This window comes from Puma concolor, chromosome A2 (assembly GCF_028749965.1).
Source record: "Puma concolor isolate L17-30 chromosome A2, mPumCon1.1.hap2, whole genome shotgun sequence".
Classification (NCBI taxonomy): domain Eukaryota; kingdom Metazoa; phylum Chordata; class Mammalia; order Carnivora; family Felidae; genus Puma; species Puma concolor.
The window spans coordinates 48,624,334-48,646,016 of NC_141668.1; the positions used below are offsets into that span (position 1 = coordinate 48,624,334).

The 21,683-nt window shown below is 48.5% G+C and overlaps 1 protein-coding gene across 4 annotated transcripts in view; it reads right to left on the reverse strand.

Annotated features, from left to right (window-relative positions):
• Positions 1-5,174: 5,174 nt before the first annotated feature.
• Positions 5,175-21,683, reverse strand: part of WIPF3 (WAS/WASL interacting protein family member 3) — an 82,392-nt gene continuing 65,883 nt past the window's right edge. For 2 of the 4 annotated variants that reach the window (XM_086693507.1, XM_086693520.1), the window contains exons 6-9: positions 21,534-21,683; positions 20,422-20,523; positions 9,489-9,565; positions 9,201-9,377 (exon numbers count right to left, since the gene is read on the reverse strand). In XM_086693507.1, coding sequence (XP_086549633.1) covers positions 9,342-9,377; positions 9,489-9,565; positions 20,422-20,523; positions 21,534-21,683 — 365 coding nt within the window. In that variant the 3' untranslated portion in view covers positions 9,201-9,341. Of the gene's footprint in view, positions 7,442-9,200; positions 9,378-9,488; positions 9,566-20,421; positions 20,524-21,533 lie in introns of those variants that run through there. The other 2 variants (XR_015245913.1, XM_086693529.1) reach the window with 2 other exon arrangements.

Genomic DNA, 21,683 nt, shown 5'->3' on the forward strand with positions numbered 1-21,683 from the left:
GCTAATGGTGTGCATCACAATTGTGGTGCCCCAGTCTTGGGCCACCATGGGCCATGGCAGCCCTCCATGGCTAGGCCGGGCAAGAAGTTCAACCGGGGCTGGGACACTTCTGTCAGGCACAGAGGGGTTCTATGTACAGTCAAACCCCCAATAATAGCGTGGGTGAATTCTTTGCGCATTTGGGCGGTGTGGAGAAAGACGAGAAGAGAGTAGAGAATCTGTTGATGTGGCTGGACTCCCTTCTAGTGACTTCTTTCTACTTACGTCCACTGCTTGAAATTCGTTCTTGGATTTTGAACAGGCTGTTGGGGGAAGGTATGTTTCTTTTTAAATTCTCCAAACAGACCCCGCTTTTGAAAAATGCTTATCATTACATGGATGAATTCTTGACCAGGGACTGCTTTTCTAAAGGCAATATGGAGAAAGTGAATATTCAAGAGGAACTAAGAAAACAATGGTTAAAGGTCAGTGTGTAAATAGCTTCCTGAAAGAACCATTTGTGTGTCCATTAAGACTTGGATGGGGGAGGTGTGCGTGCTTTGTGCAGCAAGAAGACATGGCTGTAAAGGATGGAATTTCTCCCCCAATCCCATGCCCCGTAACCAACCATAAGCCGCTTAGTCTTGTCTAGTAGCTGGCATTGCCATAGATGAAGACAGCCCTCATCCTCTAAGGGAGCAGAGGCTCCAGTAAAAGTAAATTAGCAAAGCAGAGGTAGTACTCTTCCTTCTTGGAGGTGGTTTGGAACTTTCAGTAGAATAAGCATATACTTGAACTTCTGGTGATTCTTTAGTGCCCAATAACATAAGACACAGTGTTCTTATTAGACGGTCTTCCTTACAAGCTAACAGAGCAGGTGTGTGCCTAGTAGATACTAGCAGTGAAGTTCCTTCACTATTGGGTGAATTGCTAGGTATAAAAAAAAGAATTGCCAACCAGGCAAACTACTTTGCTCCCTAACTTCTGTCATCCCGCACTGGTACAGGTGTCACACAGCTCTGGCCGGCCCCAGCAGGGAAGCCGGGTGGGACCAGTGTGTCTGCCATGAAACCACTCACTGCATCCTTGACTAAAGAACAGTCAAGGATGACTGTTTGCCGGGGGAGGTCTTCAGCTGAGCTCGCAGGTTTAGGCAGGAAGCACACGGAGGAAGGAGGGAGGGGGGGAGCCCCCCTGGCTGGCCGTTCCCGTACGGAGGGGGTGGGGTGGCAGGTCACGTGCATCTGCCGTCCCAGCACCACCCTGTGCCTCCCTGTGGCTGTGGCGTTTCATTCTGCACGGTCCCGAGCCCCAGCTCTCCTCCTACGGTTTGTGCCAAACGTGCCGTATCTGACCGACTCCCAACATTCCGAGATGTCACCTGCAGATTTCTCATGGGAATGCGTTACGTATGTGTTTGCAGTCGTGCTGTGAGAAGTTCCATGTGTGAGCTGGAAAATGCTATTGGCAGGGAATACTGACAAAGAAAATCTTTCTGTTTCCTGCAGTGGGAACCGACCGTGTAGTCTTAACAGCCTTTTGTACAAATATCGACAAACCAGATAACTTCCCTATCCAGTGCTTGCCCTTGGAATTGTCTCTAAATACATCAAGCATACAATAAAAAAAAAAAAATACTGAAATTAATGTCCTTGTGTTTCATGAATAAATGTGGGCATCGGTCACAAAAGAGAACATGTATGAAGGGGCATGTGTTTTTCTGACCGGGCTTGTCATCAAACCCAGTCAGCTCAGTGTTTCCAACATGCTGTACCATTTGGTGAGTAGCTTCACTCTTTGCAAATAAACACAAAAGCACAACCCATCGGGTTGGCTACCATCAAAAAGCAGAAAATAAGTGTCGGTGAGGATGCGCAGACATAGGAACCCTGTATGGTACTGGTGGCCGTAAAAAAATGGTGCAACCGCTGTGGAAAGCAGTATGGCAGTTCCTCAAAGAATCGGAAAAATTGGATTAGCATATAACCAAGCAATTCTGCTTCTGGGCATATGTCCCAAAGAACTGAAAGCCAGGTCTGAGGTACTCTTACGCCCGTGTTCACAGCAGCAACATTACGCCCAGTGGCCACGGTGTGGAAGCAATGCGAGTATCCACTGAGATTATTCTGAGTGAAACAACCCAGTGTCAAAAAGACAAATATTGGGGCGCCTGGGTGGCTCAGTCGGTTGAGCGGCCGACTTCGGCTCAGGTCGTGATCTCGCCGTCCGTGAGTTCGAGCCCCGCGTCGGGCTCTGTGCTGATAGCTCGGAGCCTGGAGCCTGTTTCAGATTCTGTGTCTCCCTCTCTCTGCCCCTCCCCCGTTCATGCTCTGTCTCTCTCTGTCTCAAAAATAAATAAACGTTAAAAAAAAAAAAAAAAGGCAAATATCGTATGATTCCACTTACGTGAGTTCCCAAGAGCAGTTAACTCACGGAGCCAGGAAGTAGAATGGCGGCTGCCAGGGGCTGGGGAATGAGGATTGTTGTCTGAGAGGTAGAGTGTTTTTGTTTAATTTAGTTTAGTTTTTTTTTTTTTTAAGGTTATTTATTTATTTTGAGAGACAATACGAACAGGGGAGGGGCAGAGAGAGAGGGAGAGAGAGAATCCCAAGCTCTGTCAGTGCCGAGCCCCCTGCAGGGCACGGTCTCACGAACCGTGAGATCATGACCTGAGCTGAGATCAAAAGCTGGACGCTTAACCGACTGAGCCCCCCCCCCCCCCGCCAGGCATCCCTGAGCTGTGCACTTAAACATGGTTATGGTGGTAAGTTTCCCTGACGCATATTTTACCACAATTCAACAAAACCACACTAGAAACGGGAGTCGAGCTCGTTAGAACGGCTGCCGCCTTCTGTGCCGAGCGTCTTCAAGGCTAAAGCCAGAGCAGCCCCGAAAGAGGAAACGATGCCACGTAAGAGGAAGGCCAGCTCTCTCCACTCTTGCGACCTAGAAATGCCAGGTTGCTTCCATGATTTGGTCTCCGCAGTGACAGGCAAAAGGCAACTGAGTGTCTTGTTTGTGAAAATAGGACTTAGTCACGGTCACAAGGTGACCTGTGTCAAGGTCAGAGTAGATGACTGCCTCGTTGATACGACAAGGGACTGCTGGCTCTTTAACCCGTATCTCCAACTCTCGTCTTCCCCACAAACGCGACATTGTCCTGCAAAGCTCCAAGGTGACAGAGCACGTATTAGTTTGCTACGGCTGCTGTAACAAAGCCACCACGAACCGGGTGGCTTAAACGACGGAAGTTTATTGTCCCACAGTTCTGGAGGTGAGACACCCAAAACCCGGGTGTCGGTGAGGGTGGGGTTCCCTCGGAGGGCTGTGAGGGGGAATCTGTCCTATGCCTCCGCCCTGGCTTCTGGGGGGTTGCTGGGGGTCATTTGGCCTGCAGCATCTCCCCAGTCTCCGTCTTCGTCTTCACACAGCGTTCTCCCAGTGTATGTGTCTGTGTCCACGTTGCTGTTATTACAAGGACACCGGTCATACTGGATTAGGGCCCGCCCTGCTTCGGTACCCCCTTATCTTCAGTAGCTACATCTGCTACCCGATTCCCCCATCAATACCAGAGATGATGGAGCGAGGACTCCTCCGTATGGATTTCTGGAAGACATCATTCAACCTGTAACAGAACAGGTTGACGAAGGACGCCCAACACTCTGGGACGCGGTGTAAGAATTCAGATCTAGCTTCTGGAGTCCACAGCCCTTCCTATGAAGCTGCTTCCCTCACCCTTCTAGGTACCACCTTTCCCACCCTTAAGTCTATCAGAGGTGCCTAAAACGACAGCTTCTTCACCTCTGCAGTCCATGGCTTTGAAGTTCATCATCCCCTTTGTCAATTCTCTTCGGCCACTGCTTTCCTTCTCTACTCACGCTGGCCCTTTGGGTCATTAAAGGGCTTATCTCTACCTCTACTAATAAGAGGGCAGATAAAACAAGTCAGGTCCTTAACTAATTCGGATGCAAAGTGTGTGTAGCAGCTAGCTTTGAAATTCGCTTCTAGATGAGATTTATTCCGGGAACGTCTCTGAATTTTAACGGCTGCGCTCTCCGTGTTATCCAACGGCAGAGCCAGTGGAGCGTGGTCTTTGAGCTTCTTTGCTACCATCTAAGCCGAAGGGCTGGGGTGTGGGTAGCCAGGGACAGCTCTGTTTGTGACTCGGCAATGTAATGAGCCCACTGCTTGTACCCTAGAGCTGGGCTGTGCCGGTACCTGGGTCTCTTGGGACCCAGGGGTTAAGGGCTTGTCTAGGTCTAACTTCACTTCACCACTGTATGCTTAGGTACCTATTTGTGCCCCCATTTTACAGGTGAGGAAACTAAGGCACAGACGGGTCACATAACTTACATCCTCCAACTCGTCACAGGCAAAATAGAGATTCAGATCTCTGTCTGGCCCCAAGCCAGCTTACCTAGCAGGTGAACCGCATCTCCTCTGTGCCACAGGCCCCCTGAAAACACCACAGTGCACATCAAGGTGACACTGTCTCATAAAGATTCTGCGAGGGGTTTGTGAAGTTGGGGGCAGGCACTAAGTGCACTTAAGAGCCAAAGTGGTTTCGTTTTGACACGAATCAGAGGAATTCCATAAGCAACGGTCTCTGCCCATTTTACATTAATAAAACAATACAGTGTTACCGATTTTTTAGGGCAATGTATTTGAAGGGCACCTCGTGGCTCAGTCAATTAAGCGTCCCGACTCTTGATTTCGGCTCAGGTCACCATCTCCCGGTTCGTGAGATCGATCGAGCCCTGCGTTGGGTTCTGTGCTGTCAGCTCAGAGCCTGCTTGTTATTCTCTCTCTCTCTCTCTCTCTTTGCTGCTCCCCTGCTCATGCTTGCTCTCTCTACTTCAAAATAAATAAATAAATAAGCAGTGTTTTTTTTTTTTTAAAGGGAAAATGCATTTGAGAAAGATTTTCCCTTGGTTGCTTTTCCCAAATACCCATCCGTTCCATTGAGCCACAAAAGCTAGGAAAACACCATGTCGTAGGTTAGTGAAAAGCGTCAGCTCAGAACAGAAAGGCCCCATTTCGGACACAACATGTTGCAGCAGGTGTTGGTTCCCGTGTCAGTATCTCCCGTTCCCTGTCATTCTTAGAATAGAAGCCCTTCTAACCCTTAAAAATGATTGGCCTAGATTGGTACTGGTGTCCCTCGACGGGGTTTAACAAGGACATGAGCAGAAGCATTTCCACTTATTAAAGTTTATTAGGTACAAAGAAAGGAGTCTGCGGAGGGCACATCAATAAATACAAAATACATATGAAACACGGGGTGGGGGTGGGGCACAGGCGACAGTGTTAGCGAGACGCTTGAGAGCAGTGAGGGTGCTGTGATTCGTCGCCTCTGCAAAAGTTTACAGTCAAGGGGCTTAACCTGTCCTGCCAGAGGCAGGCACCAGGTGAGTTCGAAGGGTGTGAAATTCAGTGATAGGTCTTGAGGAGAGGTGTGATACCAGATTCCTGAGATTTCTCCCTAATTGCAATTTTTGGTTTCTGCTCCTCCCTTCCCTCTGTCCTTGATGGCTTTATTTTTCATTTCTGTCCCAGTGGCTTGGAACATGAGTGTATAAACACCTCATCAGGGCAGTCAGTCTACTCTGAAGGTGGAATTGTCTTTGGCCTTCTTAATCGTGATCATTAAAACCCTTGTAATTATTTTACGCAACCGGGAGGGAGACGGAGGGCATGCCGTTATAATAAAGAAATTCTGACCTTTTGGAAAGCTTCCGGAGCCAGTAAAACAAATCGGCGATGCCCAGAGCCAATGACCTGCAAAAGCTGCTTTTCCATTGATTTAGCAGTTACAGTTTGGCATGATTGATTCCCCAGAGAAGGGCACTTGACCTTGCTCAGTTGTAGGACGCCATCTTACACTTTACTCTGGACAACAGCTGAGTGTATGCACTCACGTCTGCCAAAACCCTCCTAACCGGAAACCTCTTTTGGATGGCTTGGTCTGGGCACGCTGTCCTTCAGGTCTGAGCACCTGAGAGGGTTGTTCTAAAGGACATTAATTTTTCCACTGCTCTGCCCGCCTCTCCCTCTCGATTTCCTTTCATCTCCACCTGTTTTGAGCACAGACCCCGGGGTCAGTCTGTTTCCTCCTATGTTCTGTCCTTCTCCTGGTATAGCTTCCCCTCCAAGGACAGGGGGCATTTGGGGGTCAGGTGCAAGCAAAAACACACTTCTGTTCTCTTCCCAGCTCAAGAAAAAGGGTGCGAGAACAGCAGTCAGAGCCCGTCCAGACCAGTTCCATATTCGGGGGCCGCTGTACTTCCACCCTTCTCCCCCACAGAGAAGTGCCTGCGGCAGGGAAGGGGGGATTTGCTCTCAGACCAGTCAGGTCCTCTTGAGCTCAGAAGGGAGCTGCAGAAGGGAAGGGAAGCCTGGCGGGTGCTTCCAGGGTCCCTAAGGGCGGGGGTGAGGCACCAGGTATGTGAGGCAGATATTTGCTAACATGCTTCGGTCTCTACTTTCTCGTGTCATATTTTCCGTGGAAATCCTGCTCCCGGGGCGAAAGATTTTTTTTGTTTTAACAAAAACATCTCTGAGATAGACTTTGTAACTGACTATAATAAGGAGTTACGTATGTTTCCAACTTGCAGAAAAAATGCCAAAATCTCACAAATCTCGCCTTACCCTGGCTGCCAGGACTGGGGCTAGGGGCTTCGTGGGACAGGAGGAATGGGAACGTGGGTGGGGAGGGGCACTGTAAACGGTAAAGAGCACTGGCTACTTGTAGGGTCATTCAGTTACAAAAGGGCCCTGTGGTTGGCATTGGAGGGGCCACGCCCACTCTTGCCTTAATTTTGCGTTATATTTACATTAGGCAGAAAAAAAAAAAATCCCTGTACTGCAAAACGGAAGCGAGACGTGGCATCTCGTTCACTGGAGGCTGTGTGGCATTGTCTGGGTGTGGGGCTACACTACTCTCTCTGAGCTGCATCATTTCTAAGGCATTATTTGGTTTGATTTTGCGGTTTGTACGATGAGAATATAGAATCATGCCAATAAGAAGCTGTCATGGATACTGCGACTTCGGGACTACTTGCAAACTAAGGAATCTTCTAGAAACGGTTCAGAATCTAGGAAGGGCCAGCGTGCACGCATATTTACAGTCATGGAATGGACACCACGGGGTGGGGACAGGGCTCTGTCTGCACCGACAGATGGATGACAAGATGCGTCTTAAAAAAACTAGAGAAACATAATGTGTGTGTGTGTTTAAATTACTCAAAAGTCGACTACCATACTGACTTAAAGCCTGTGCAAACTACGTATTTACAATAAATAAATGCTCCACTCTGAGCTTGTGTGTCAACTGAATTACAACTCGAGTGTGGTGAGGACAGACACGTTGTCCTGGGGATGCCCATCTGGCAGTATGGAACCCCAGGTGGCTCACAGGACATGGGCTTCATCTGCCTTCTCACCGGAGGGTCTTTAGAGATAACTGCGGAAAGACAAGAACATTACCAGGTGGACCAAGAAGATGCCTCACACACAAACAACCCACCCTGGGACTGGGCACCAAAGCCTTTCTGCATCCACGTAAGGCTGCCAGGGCCTGATGCATCATACGCAAGGGGCTGATTTTTACCAAGGGGGTTGTGGGTGGACGCGGGATGAAATGGGACATGTAATTGATGGCAAATGAAGGCTTAATGCCATCTTATAGACATTTATGGGACCAAACACCAGTACCTGACAGAAACTCAAGAAAAGCCAGGAACTTCTGGGAGATCCCAACACAAGGCAATGGGAAAGAGAGAGGGCCCCAGGCCTTCAGATTTCCAGTTCAGGTCTCCCACCCTCGAATGGATCGCTGGGGCCTCCTAGCCAGAAAAGAAGAGTGCCTCCTGGGGCAGTTTGCTTTCTCTACAACCCTGTGATCCCTCCAGGTGATTGCTTTTTGTCTCACTGAAGTGAAAAGGAATTCACACCGTGTCCAGCTAGACGTAAAAGAAGATCATCTTGACTACGGGATGCTCAAGAGAGACTTCCCAATCCATCCTGGACTAGACTTTCATGGGCTCTGGTGACTTAAGTGTGTGCCTGTCATGAGGCCAGAGACCGGACGCTGCACCATGGTTAATCATTCTGGCTGTGCCTGAGGGTGAGGATAACTCCTATCCTGGTGATTCGAACACACCAGGAAAAGCAGAGAGGTACAGCGGGAGGAGCACCGCACAAGGAGTCAGAAGTCTGGGCACGTGACCTCGGGAAAGTTCCTTAGCCCCTTGGGGCTCAGTTTCCTTGTCTGAAAAAAAATGTCATTAAAGGCGTCTCTCCAGCTTACATCAGAAGGTACCTAGAAGGATCAAAGGAGATCACATATGCAAGTGATCTGAAAAAATGTAAAGAACTGTATAATGTGGGGGCTGTTATTTTGATTATTACTATATTTTTTCTGACCACAAGAGTAATGTATTCTCTGCAGAAACTTCAGAAATTGCAGAAATGCGCTAGGAAGAAAGTAAAAAATCAACTCTCATCTCCCAGGGTGCCTGCCTGTTAATTCTGTGTCTATTCCCTCTGTCTTTTGTCCTATGCATATACGCTTCTCCCTTCACTGCAACCACACACCCAGTTTTGAGCCTGTGATCATTTGAGTAGTTATCACAATTCTTAGACGAGCCGTGGTTGGTTAGAAAAGGGGGTGCTCGTCCTCCTGCAAGGAAATCATCCCGACATCCAGGACCTTGTCCCCCTTCTCACGTCCCTTGCCATGCTGTCCCATGTGGCTGCAGAAGGGGCCAGTTTAACAGGAGGCCACCCTCTTTGCCACACAGAACTGTGAAACAGGAGGAGGCCAAGGCAGGACTAAATGCTTGTTTGCAAAGTGATAAAGGGCCTTTAATGATGAGACCCTGTTGTGGGCAGTGAGAGATGTCACTTCCGCCCAGGGGCAGGAGATAGTCTGTCCAAGCTGCTTTGCGTGAGAAGGAGGGCATTTTGTCAAAGACTCTCTTATCCCACAAGAACCTGTCTGGTTCTCTTCCCAGCTTTCCTCCAGCCACCAGGACTTGAACTGTGACTAAATTTGGCCAAAAGAAGCTATTTTGTCAATGGGAGAAAAACCCCGATGGGTGCGCTAAGATACCCTGCATTCTATGGACAATACAGAATCTGAATTCAATTGGATACACGTCACAGGGTTTTGTCTCCAGGCTTCCCAAGCCATCGGAACCAGGGAAGAATGAACTGGGGGCGGGGGGGGGGGGGGGTGGTGGTGATTGGGGGCACTGTTGCAGAATGACTCGCAGGGGGTTCTGGGTTGTCAACCTTGCTTCTGGATGTGATGGGGATTCCCCCTTTCACTCTTCAGAGCTTGAAACTGTAAGCGTTTCATTCTAGCTGCAAACAAAGGTTGCACCAAATGGTCTTCCCTGAGGAAAAAAGAGTCTGTGCAAAGATGTAAAGTTTCAAGGAGAAAGCACATGCTCAGCATTTCTGGGGGCTCCCGGTTTTTACATTCAGAGACCCGAGGGACGCGTTACCTGAGAATTTCTGCCTTTGATGTCATCCGAGCTCTGCCCTGCCGCCTCGGCATGGAGCCAGGGACCAGGTGTCCGGCCTGAAAGAAGAACGATCTCACCGTCTCTTGGCCCGGGGACCGCCACGCACTACACGGAGAAAACGCAGACTACACGGGCGCTTAGAGCAACAGCAAAGGAATCAAGGGTAACATGAGCCCGTCAACCTGAAACCTTCGGGCTCCTGGCCCTAGACTGCGTTTCCACCCACTGCTTCCATGTCACAGACCGGATGCCCAGGCATCTCGACCAGTCTGCTGGAAGGAGAACCGGTTATTAAGGCCTGTCGTCTAAATGCACGTGAGCGCTTCTTAGCTCCAAACAAGCTACCCCCTCCAGACTCGCTCATTTGTCCGGTAGCCCAAATGTGCCAAGCACCGTGCTGGGGTTGGTTAAAAAAAAAAAAAAAAAAAAGGAGTAAAAGGTAAGTATATGCTGAATAAATCAGGCTCCATTCCGTGAGGATCCAACTCGTTCTCTAAAATACACTTTGTTTAGGGGCGCCTGGGTGGCGCAGTCGGTTAAGCGTCCGACCTCAGCCAGGTCACGATCTCGCGGTCCGTGAGTTCGAGCCCCGCGTCGGGCTCTGGGCTGATGGCTCAGAGCCTGGAGCCTGTTTCCGATTCTGTGTCTCCCTCTCTCTCTGCCCCTCGCCCGTTCATGCTCTGTCTCTCTCTGTCCCAAAAATAAATAAATGTTGAAAAAAAAATTAAAAAAAATAAAAAATAAATAAAATAAAATACACTTTGTTTAATCGCTTCTCGGCCTTTTGCCTAAGATCAAGTGTAAAATACACTTTGTTTAAATATTACACGAGTTACACATAAATATATTCTCATTAAAGGTTCAAAGGATATAGGGAAATAGGAAATAAAAACGCAAAACAACCTCAAGTGCGTCTTTGCCTGCCCTCCTTCTCATCCCGTTTTCTATCCTGAAGTTACCACTATTTAACGCTTGGTGTTTATCCCGCTAGATTTTTTTTTTGGCATTGACTTACATATATGTGTGTATGTGCATATATATGGGTTGGTTTTAAATCCACATTCCCAGGCCTTCCGGGACTTTTCCTGTGAGTCACGTGTTCTAAATGGTGTCCCTGATGCCTCTTTGCTGCATGAAGTACGAGGCTTTTCTGTCCTGCCTCTGTCACAGACTCCGAATTAAACAGGCATTGTCCCTCCAAACAATCCAGGCTGCTGTGCTACTTACAAAGCAACTGAAAAGCAGAACTACTCATCACAGATCATTTATGGCAGTGAAATACTGATAACACCCTGTGTTCAACAAAACTATTTAGGAAATCCAGGGTTCACAATTTCGGACAGGGTATGAAGTAGCCATTTGAATGTTTACAAAGGCCCAAGTAATTTGGGGTGATGTTTGAAACTTAGGAGAAAAAAAGCAGGCTAGAAATTGTTTAAATAGGATGACCGGAACTATTTTAAAAATGGAAATAATATATTGATTCCTCCTGGATGTACTATTTTTTTTGAATCTCTTGAAAATACTTTAAAGTTTTCTACAATGAACATGTAAGTCATCTTAAGAATCTGTTAAGATACAGGTTTTTTGGGGGGCGCCTGGGTGGTTCAGTCGGTTAAGTGTCCAACTCTTGGTTTCGGCTCAGGTCATGATCTCACGGTTCGTAAGTTTGAGCCCCACGTCGGGCTCCTGCGCTGACAGTACAGGGCCTGCTTGGGGTTCTCTCTCCCTCTCTCTCTGCCCCACCCCTGCTCATGCTCTGTCTGTCTCAAAAATAAACAAACATTAAAAAGATTTTTTAAAAAATTAAAAAAAAAAAAAAAAAGAACTAGTTTATATCCCTACCCGATCCCATGTGTCTAGGGCCCTGAGAGCAGCCTGAGTGACCACTGCTGAGGCCTCCTAGCAAAGAGATGGCCCCCAAGTTACTGACAAAGCTTTGTTTATTTCATAAACCAAGCCAGCCTGTGCCTTTTTGCAGGCATAGAGATACTTTGTCTTTTTTTTTGGGGGGGGGGGGATGGTGGTTCCTGGTTTATTGTATACTAAAGGATAAAGATGAACAGTGAAATGAAGAGGTATGTATATAGGATGAGGTCAGGAAGGGCCCAGGGAGCAAGAGTTTCTGTCTTCGTGGAGTTGGGTGCATCATGGATGCACCATTTTCCAAACACACGGATGTGTTCACCAACCTAGAGGCTCTCCGAAGCCCCTACGTTTGGGATTTTTATTGCTGGCTTCACCTTGTAGGTAGACGTGATCGTTCATTAACACAACCTCCAGTCCCTCTCCCCTTCCAGGAAGAAGGGGGTTGGGGCTCAAAGTTCCAAGCTTCTAATGATGGCTTCATCTTTCTGACGACCCACCCCCACCCAGGATCCCACCAGGCATTGCCTCATTAGAACAAAACATGTTCCTATCACCCAGGATATTCCAAGGGATTCAGAAGCTCTGTGTCAGGAACCGGGGTCAAAGACCAAATATTTGAGCAAAAGGTGCTGGTAGTATTCTTATCCCTTAGGAAATGACAAGGGTTCTAGGAGCTTTGTGCCGGAAACTGAGGGCACAGGTGAAATATACATTTTCTATTATTTCACAAAATACAATTCAATCCATCACATTCTCCTTTCGAGAGCGGGCTCCCGGAGCTGTATTTATGCCAGTAAAGCTGGGGAGGCCCAGGAAAGTCACATTTTTCAGGAAGGATGCCTTCGGCACAGAAATACTTTCACGCCAGAGGGGGGAGAAATCATTCTGTAGCCAACAGGAGGCTGGACTCTGCAAGACCTGGAGAAGGGCCAGGGAGGATTTACAGACGGGGCTGGCCGTTCAAGCGGGGTCTCTCTGAGAGCCTTCCAGAACTCCGGCCAGCCTTGCAGCATGCTGAGGGGGGTGGGTTAGCACAAGGGTGGACTCCTAGGAGAAGCACAACTAACTGGCAGCCTGGGGCCAGGACGGGCTCTCCAAGCTGAGGTCCAAGTGGCACCGGGGGGAGAGGTAGGAAGGTGTGCAGAACACCGGACACGGAGCAGAGACCTCGGTGCGAGCCCCAGCTGTGACCAGGGGCAGGGCACTCGATTTCTGCCCGGGCTTCTTCAGCTGTAGGTGAAGGAGTTGGTCTGAATGACCTCAAAGGGCCCTTTCGTTCCGATGCTGGAGGCCTCTCACAGTCTCCAACCAAAGCAAATGACGGGTTTCACTGGAAACGACAATTCTAGTATTTGCCAGATTTAAACCTTAGAAAGTGCATATCTGGCCTTTCCTCTCCTTCCCCGCCATGACGTCATGGTTGAGGTTGGTGTGAACCCCGCCACTCCCTCCTGGACCACATCCGCTTGTACAGAACTTGGTGGGGTCACCCTGTGTACCGTGGGGCCACACTTCCCCTCCACAGGTGCTCAGGCCAGGGACCGGCCAATCAGATTCTCTCCCCCAATAACCTGGAGTTCTTTTTTAAGTTTCTTTATTTATTTATTATTTAAAAAAAAAAATTTTTTTTTTATGTTTTTATTTCTTTTTCAGACAGAAAGAGACAAAGCGTGAGCAGGGGAGGAGCAGAGAGAGGGGGAGACACAGAATCGGAAGCGGGCTCCAGGCTCCGAGCCGTCAGCACAGAGCCCGACGCGGGGCTCGAACTCACGGACTGTGAGATCGTGACCTGAGCTGAAGTCGGACGCCCAACCGACTGAGCCACCTAGGCGCCCCTATTTATTTTGAAAGAAAGAGAGAGTGCACGAGTGCAGGAGGGGCAGAGAGAGAGAGAGGGAGAGAGAGAATCCCGAGCAGGCTCTGCGTTGACAGTGCAGATCCTGTGGGGCTCCAACTCCAGAACTGTGAGATCAGGACCAGAGCGAAACTGAGAGTCAGACACTCAACCGACTGAGCCACCGAAGCGTCCCTCCCAATAAACTGGAATTTTAAAATTAGCGTTAATGCTCAAAAAGTAATAAGTATTTGTTACAGGAAACTTGGACAAAACAGTGAGGCATAAGGACAATAAACACCACCCAGCATTCTACCTCTGAGTGCTAACCACTCTCCACACTTAGTGTATATGCTTCTGGCCCCTTCTCTCTTCTGTTGATTTGGTCAACAACTTATTCTCCCTCTCCATATAGATTCACAAAATGATTTCTGTTTAAAAAAAAAATTTTTTTTTTAATGTTTATTCATTTTTTTTGAGAGACAGAGTGAGCAGGGGAGGGCAGAGAGAGAGAGACACACACACACACACAGAATCTGAAACAGGCTCCAGGCTCTGAGCTGTCAGCACAGAGCCCAATGTGGGGCTGGAACCCACGAACATGAGATCATGACCTGAGCCAAAGTTGGACGCTTAACCGACTGAGCCACCCAGGCGCCCCCACAAAATCATTTCTTAATTGAAGAAGATGATAAAACAGAAGGAACAAGAGTGGCGGGGCAGGGAGGGCTATCAAATAAAGAGAGGTCAGGGAAGAAGTGTCTGATAAAGCGCCATTAGATCAAAGACCCAAAGGAGGCAGGGAGGAAGTCTCATGGATATCAGGGGAAAGCGTCCCGCAGAAAGAACAGCAAGTACAAAGAACCCAGAGCCCAGAGGTGGGAGTGCGCTTGGAGTTTTCTACAAGCTCCAAGTTGTCTGTGCTGTTGGAGCGAAAGGAGGTTTTGTGGGGAGTGCGGCTGGTTGGGTGGGCACTTCATGTAGGTCTGATGAGTCAGGTGGGAATTTCTTTTTTTTTTTTTTTAATTTTTTTTTTCAACGTTTATTTATTTTTGGGACAGAGAGAGACAGAGCATGAACGGGGGAGGGGCAGAGAGAGAGGGAGACACAGAATCGGAAGCAGGCTCCAGGCTCCGAGCCATCAGCCCAGAGCCCGACGCGGGGCTCGAACTCACGGACCGCGAGATCGTGACCTGAGCTGAAGTTGGACGCTTAACCGACTGCGCCACCCAGGCGCCCCGGGAATTTCTAATGGATATAGAACGAGACAGGAATTCAGTGGAGGATTTGAAGCAGACGGTGGCCTGACTAGACTTGGGCTCTAGACAAATCATGGGGCCTGCAGTATGGGGCAGGGAAGCCTGTTGGTAGGTCGCCTGCAGTCTCCAGATGAGCAATGACAGTGGTTTTGGCCGGGCTGAGGCGGAAGACGAGGCGACAGAGATCAGATCGAAGATATACTTCAAAGGAGGAGCCCCAAGATTTTTCTGGTAAGTTGGATGTGGAGCAGAAGAGAAAGAAAGAAGCCAGAGAGGACTCCAAAGTATTTGGTGTGCCAAAAAATAGGGAGGCAGCAAGCACAAAGTGGAAGGAGGGAAGAAAGCGAGGGATGCCAGAAAATCTAAGTGAAGATGTGCTTCAGAAGGAGGGTGTGACGGACTGCGGCTAATACATCTGACCACTGGCTTTGGTGACATGGAGGTCCCCTGGAGGCCTTGCTAAGGTCTCTTTCCATGGGGTAGGGGTGGGGGAAAATGCCTGAAAGGGCAGAAGAGGAGGAAGAAGGCATGGCACTGTCTGTGAGCGGAGAAATAGCCCAACGACCAGAGTAGGCCAAGGGAGATGCTTTATAGGCACGATAACACCTTTGCCGGTTCAGAGGAATAAAGGAATAATCTAGAAGGATAGGAGTAGTAACAGAGTGGGATGTTGGAAGATAGCTTATGAACGAGTGAGGTCAACAGTGATGATCAGGCACGGCTAAGATTAAGCCCAGGGCAGATTCCTCACCGCCCTGCGGCCCTCCGCAAAGGCAGTAATAGATGCTTAGCTTCTGGCAGTGTCTACGGATTCTCTCAGTCTTGGGACATCTAATCCTTTGATTTCATGACATGAACCATCCAGTACTGTTAGGGCAGCACTTGGTGGAGAAGTTTCTTTGCTAATGGAAATCGTGGTGGCTAGTTTTGCCATAAATGTAAAGTAACTCTTTTATGTATTATTCTTTAAAATTTTTTAATGTTTATTTTTAAGAGAGAGAGAGAGAGAGACATCATGAGCAGGGGAGGGGTAGAGAGAGAGGGAGACACAGAACCTGAAGCAGGCTCCAGTCTCTGAGCTGTCAGCACAGAGCCCAACGTGGGTTCAAACTCACGAACTGTGTAATCATGACCTGAGCCAAAGTTGGACACTCAACCGACTGAGCCACCCGGGCACCCCAGTAACTCTTTTAAAATAGGAACTGGATCATAACAAGGTACCACTTCACGACTGTTAGGATGGCTACTATCAAAAAAATGAATAAATAAGTAGAACAAAACAAAACCCAGAAAATAACAAGTGTTAGCGAGGACGTGCTGGAGCCCTTGTGTGCTGTTGATGGGAATGTAAGATGGAAATCAATATGGTGGTTCCTCAGAAAATTAAAAAATAGAGTTACCATATGATCCAGCAATTCCGGGCATATACACAAAAGAATTGAAAGCAGGGACACAAAGAGGTATTTGTATATCCATGTTGACAGCAGCGTTATTCACAATAGCCAAAGGTGGAATCCACCCAAGTGTCCATGGATGGATGAATGGGTGAACACATGCCATACGTACATACAATGGGATGTTATTCAACCTTAGAAAGGCAGGGAATTCCGACAGATGGTACAAAGTGAATAACCTTGAGGACATGGTGCTAAATGAAAGAAGCCAGTCTCAAAAAGTCAAATATTAGAGGGTGCCACTTATATGAGGAACCGAGAGTAGTCCGATTTTAATGGGTTTACTGGGTACGAAGCTTCAGTTTTGCAGGATGGAAGGAGGTCTGGAGATGGGTTGCACAACAATGTGAACATACTTAACGCTGTTGAAATGTACACTCAGAAGTGGTTAAGATGGAAAATTTCATGTTTTGTATTTTCAAACCATGAAAGTTAAAAAAAAAAAAGGAGTTGAGATGTAAGCAAATTTCTTCTTTTTTTTTTTTAACGTTTATTTATTTTTGAGACAGAGAGAGACAGAGCATGAATGGGGGAGGGGCAGAGAGAGAGGGAGACACAGAAACTGAAACAGGCTCCAGGCTCTGAGCTGTCAGCCCAGAGCCCGACGCGGGGCCCGAACTCGTGAGATTGTGACCTGAGCTGAAATCGGACGCTTAACCAACTGAGCCACCCAGGCGCCCCGAGATGTAAGCAAATTTCTAACCAGCCACTTTCCCACTGACATGACTGCTGGGAACGCCAGACTGAAATGTTGGGTTAGGTGTCTGCCTCTCCTCCCTTTCTCCATCAGAATGTGAATTTCTTGAGGGCATGGCGGGGGATCATTTATCTGAATCTCTCTAGTGGGTAAGGGCCTCAGTAGGTATGGATCAATATAATGATAACTTCACTCTTTCTATCAACACTATGTTAATAAGCATTTGTGACCTACGCAATTTCCCCCAGAGATCCCTCCTGATGGCTCATTTTTTCTTACTTTCTTCTTATTGCACGAAAATGCACATAACGTAAAATTTGCCACTGATGGCCTTTCGTACCTTCACAATGTTGTGCAACCGTCACCTCTGTCTAGATTCAGGACAGATTCATCATCCCCAAAGCAAACCCATACCCATGAGCAGTCATTCCTCGTTCTTCATACCCCCAGCCCTTGGCAACTGCTAAATCTACGTTCTGTCTCTAAGGGTCTGCCTGTCTTGGGTATGTCACACAAATGGAATCATACAGTATGTGGCCTTTTGTGTCTGGATTCTTTCCCTCATCATGACGTGTTCAAGGTTCATCCGTGTTGTGGAATCTATGGCACCTCATTTCCTTTTAGTGCCGAATAGCATTCCATTGTATGGCTATATACTTTCTTTGTCCATTCATCAGCTGATGGACATTGGGATGTTTCTCTCTTTTGGCTATTGTGAATAGTGCTGCTGTGAATGTGTGTATGAGGTCTTGTCTGAACCCAGATCTTTTCACTGTATACCCAGGAATGGAATTGCTGGGTCCTATGGTAATTACATGATTAGCTTATCGAGGAACCTAATGCATTAAAGAAATTTTTTAGTGCTTATTTTATTTATTTTGAGAGAGAGAAAGAGAGAGAGAAAGAGAGACAGAGAGAGAATGCAAGCAGGGGAGGGGCAGAGAGAGAGAGAGAGAGAGAGAGAGAGAGAGTCCCAAGCAGGCTCCACCCTAACAGCGTGGAGCCCAGTGTGGGGCTCGAACTCACAAACCACGAGATCATGACCTGAGCCGCAACCAAGAGTCAGACGCTTAACTGACTGAACCACCCAGGGGCCCACTAATGCATTTTGAGAACATCAAAAAATTAGGTAAAATCACCCTGTCAAAGGAAGAAAACAGCTAACACCTGCAGGGTGGAGACAGTGAAGAGAACAGGTAGAAAAGCTAAGCATTAGGGGATCTGGGGGCTGTGTGTGTGTCAGGAGCAGAGAGAGAAAGCGAGCAAGCGGGAGGAGACAAAGCCAGAATTGCTACAAAAGAGTGTGAAACAGAACCAACACCGTCCCCCAGACATGAAGAACGCGAATCTCGGGGAACCAGGTCAATGGGGAGAAGGAAGAAAGCTGTAAGGAGAGATGTAACCAGACAGGCATGAACTGTATCAGACTCACACTGATAGAATTAACAAGGTTCTACCCCACCGCTCACAGGGATGGCAGGAACATGCTAATTTAATTGTGCTAGGAAGCCACGGGAGTATTTTATGCCCGTCAATGCCTCATCAACCTAAAACCATATTTTATTTTTGAAACTGCAAATACCCTTTCTGGTCTGTGGGATGTCAGTTCGCTTTCTTTCTCGTTTCCTCTTTTTTTTTTTTTTTTTTTTTTTTAACTGCATCTTCCTGAGCCTCAGATTATCTTTTTGTGCGTGGGCACTGATTTGACCCTCTCTCTGAGATGAGAGGAACGCAGTGCAGACTGCCAGCTGTGTCCTCCTGTGGTGGCTTCTCTTCCATTCTCAGGGAGGAGACTGGGCACCCTGGGCTCAAAAGTACGGCTAACTTTAGAACTTGCTGAGTCTGAAGGTCGAAGGACTGCACAGCACGCTACTGAGCAAGGCCGCACAAAAGAAGGAGATTTCGAAGAATCCGCTTTTCTGGAACAATTTAGTGCAGCGATCAGCAAAGTATGGCCGGCAGACCAAATCCAGCCAGCACCTGTTTTTGTTAATAAAGTTTTATTGGGAGACAGCCGTGCCCATCCATTTATGTGTGGTCCGTGGCTCTTTTCAGGTCAAAATAGCAGGACCGAGTCGTTGTGACCAAGAACGTGTGGCCTGCAGAGCCTCAAATATGTCGTTTCTGGCCCTTTAGAGAAAATGTTTGCTGACCTCTGGTTTAGGGTAGGGGCCACGTGTCACATTCACGTGTTACAGTCCGGGTATAACAAAGAACGGTGGGATTTGGGGCATGAAGGTGGCCGGTGAGCAAACCTTTGCTTAGGGAAAGGAAATGAGTCTTGTACTGACTTCATCTTTGGCCCTCCATTCTGTCCTGCTCTTCTCTTCCTCCTCTTTCTCTTTAAGTTCACAGCAGTAGACTTTACATATTATTTAAAAAGCACACAAGGCGGGGCGCCTGGGTGGCGCAGTCGGTTAAGCGTCCGACTTCAGCCAGGTCACGATCTCGAGGTCCGTGAGTTCGAGCCCCGCGTCAGGCTCTGGGCTGATGGCTCGGAACCTGGAGCCTGTTTCTGATTCTATGTCTCCCTCTCTCTCTGCCCCTGCCCCGTTCATGCTCTGCCTCTCTCTGTCCCCCAAAAAAATAAATAAACGTTGAAAAAAAAAAAAAAAAAAAAAAAAAAAGCACACAAGGCCACTTCTGTCTAAATGTGCAATCCCACAGGCCAGCAGAAAAAGAGCTGCCCAGGCTGATTCCAAGGGCACCTGTGACCTGAGCAGGGCACAGGCTCAAGTTCCCTGGCCTGCCTGCAGGGAGATGAACGCTGGAGAAGAGCCTTTGCCAAAAGTTCCTCTGAAGGAAGAGGTCAAAGAGCCCAGTTCACGGTCTTGGGCTAACTCAGGACACTGATAGTTTTCCATGCTAGTCTACAGATGTCTGGGATTGGGGGACTCACCCATGCTGTGGGGTGGGAAACATATGACCCTTACCCCATGTTGCCGTCTCTGTCCCCTCTTACCAGCTCCTGCCCAATCGGATTGGCTCAGCACTGGACCAGGTCTGGCTCATATTAACTGACAGGCAGCATCACTGTGTGGTTCACAACCCATCTTGCTTTTCTTGGCTTCCTGTTTTCCTAAAGTACTTGCCTCCCTGCCCTTTTGGCCCTGAGGGGCAGGCCAGACTCTTTCTCTTCCACTCTTCGGGCTAAACAGGTAAGCAGAGTGCAGGCTTCTCCTTGGAGGCTGTCCACACGATGAAATTGGGAGAAGGCAGTTTCTCCCCAGGCTGAGATTTTTCAGCCTTGGCTGGGCATTGGAATCACCTGGAAACTTTCAGAAATATGGACACCTGGATCCCACCCTGCATATTTTGATTTAGTTGGTGTGGGTGCAGTCTGGCCGTTGGGATTTTTAAAAGCTCTCTGGGTTGTTCTAATGTGTATTCAAGGTTGAGAATCATTGACCTAAGGACATTCCCCATTTCACAGTCTGCTAGAGTTCTGAATTGGGGTTTTTAAGAATCTTCTCTAGTTATTAATACAAAGCTCCTGTGTCCCACTTTGCTGTTGTCTCGGGGTGTTCAGCTCCCTTGTCAAAAGCCCTAAGGTGGGGAGGGACAAGTGGTGACTCTAGGCACTCAAACCCGAAGCCAAACAATCAATGCTGGAATAAAAAGCTTCTAAATGAATCCTTGGGGGCCAGGAAATGTTCTGACGCTTCCAGAAGCATGGATAGCACTGTACCCTTGAGTAGTGAAATCATGACGTCATCCTTTAGGCAGCCTGCAGCCCATCAGTCACACTAAGCACTTAATTCTGGGTATAAACCAAGAGGCTTCCCAAGGTGGTACTTACTTCTGGGGATCTTGCTGGGGTAACTCTTCTGGCATGGTTTATACTCATCTGGAGGAGGAAAGTCTTCCACAGTATGAAACGTGAATTTCGACTCAAAGTCATCTGCCCACGTGGAAAACAGCCAAATTACTCTAGTTATTGTGATGACCCAAGTTTTGAAAATTTCCAGGAGCACACAGGTTTGCCTGCCCAGTGCAAGGGTTTTAACGGCTGGGCGATTGCCCCCTAAGACACCCATTTACCTCTCCGTGTTTGCTCTTTAGCTCGGACAAGGGGAATCAGGAAAAGCGAGGTCAACAGACTCTCCCTGATCACCCACTCCGGTTTGCTTTGACCAACATCTTAAGGAAGCTTCTGAAGGCAGAAGTGCCACAGGGCTATCGAGGGTCCAGAGTCAGAGGTGGGGAACGTGACAGCAACACAGCACCAGCAGAGTCCCTGTGGCCTGAAGCTACCCCTGAGCCCCTGGGGAGGCCTTTGTTTGGGAGGGGCGAGCAGAACAGGAGTCCGCAGCCCGGCTGGTGGGAAGGAGCACGGCCTGTGTCTAGTCGGGGACGCGGGCTCCCCAGGTGGGGACGCGGGCTCCCCAAAGCGAACAGGATTTTCCCTGAGCTCCTGACTGCAAGAGGACAGGTGGCGTTCAGCCCTTTCATGAGCTGAGTCCCTGCTTTGTGATCTAGGCTTTGTATCTGAGCCCAGAGAACCTTCCTTCCTATGTCCAAATTTTTGCCATACCTCTCCCTCTGTCTAGTGGGCCTTCTATTCGTTCTTTCACCGTTTCCAGATCACTCTATTCTTTTTTAATCCAATATGCCTGGATTTCTCCGTGGAGACAGACACATACACGCAGACACGCGCAGTTTAAATGTCGGTATTCTTCCCTCTTTCTCAACTCAGACAGATGGCTAGAGGAATGGGTTCTGGAACCTCCCAGAAAGCCTCGCGAGAAACCCTATTTCACACAACCTGTGGGCTGTTTTGTGCTAGAGTGAGCTCCTGCTTGCACCCTGAAGCATGCACCCTGAAATGCTGGGCCGGCAAACTCCCTCCAGGGGCCAGGGAAGCCCCTTCCTCGCTGGCCGCCAGCACGGGCCGAGGGCGGGCCCACTTACCGATGATATGCAGGCTTCCGTTCCGCAGCTGACCTCCCGGCTGCGGTGTCGGGGTCCAGGCTGGGGCCTGCTGGCTTCTGCTGGAAAGCTCCGTGGTGGGTGACCTCGCAGGCGGTGCTGGGGGTGGATTTAGCTTTCCCCCACTGGTCC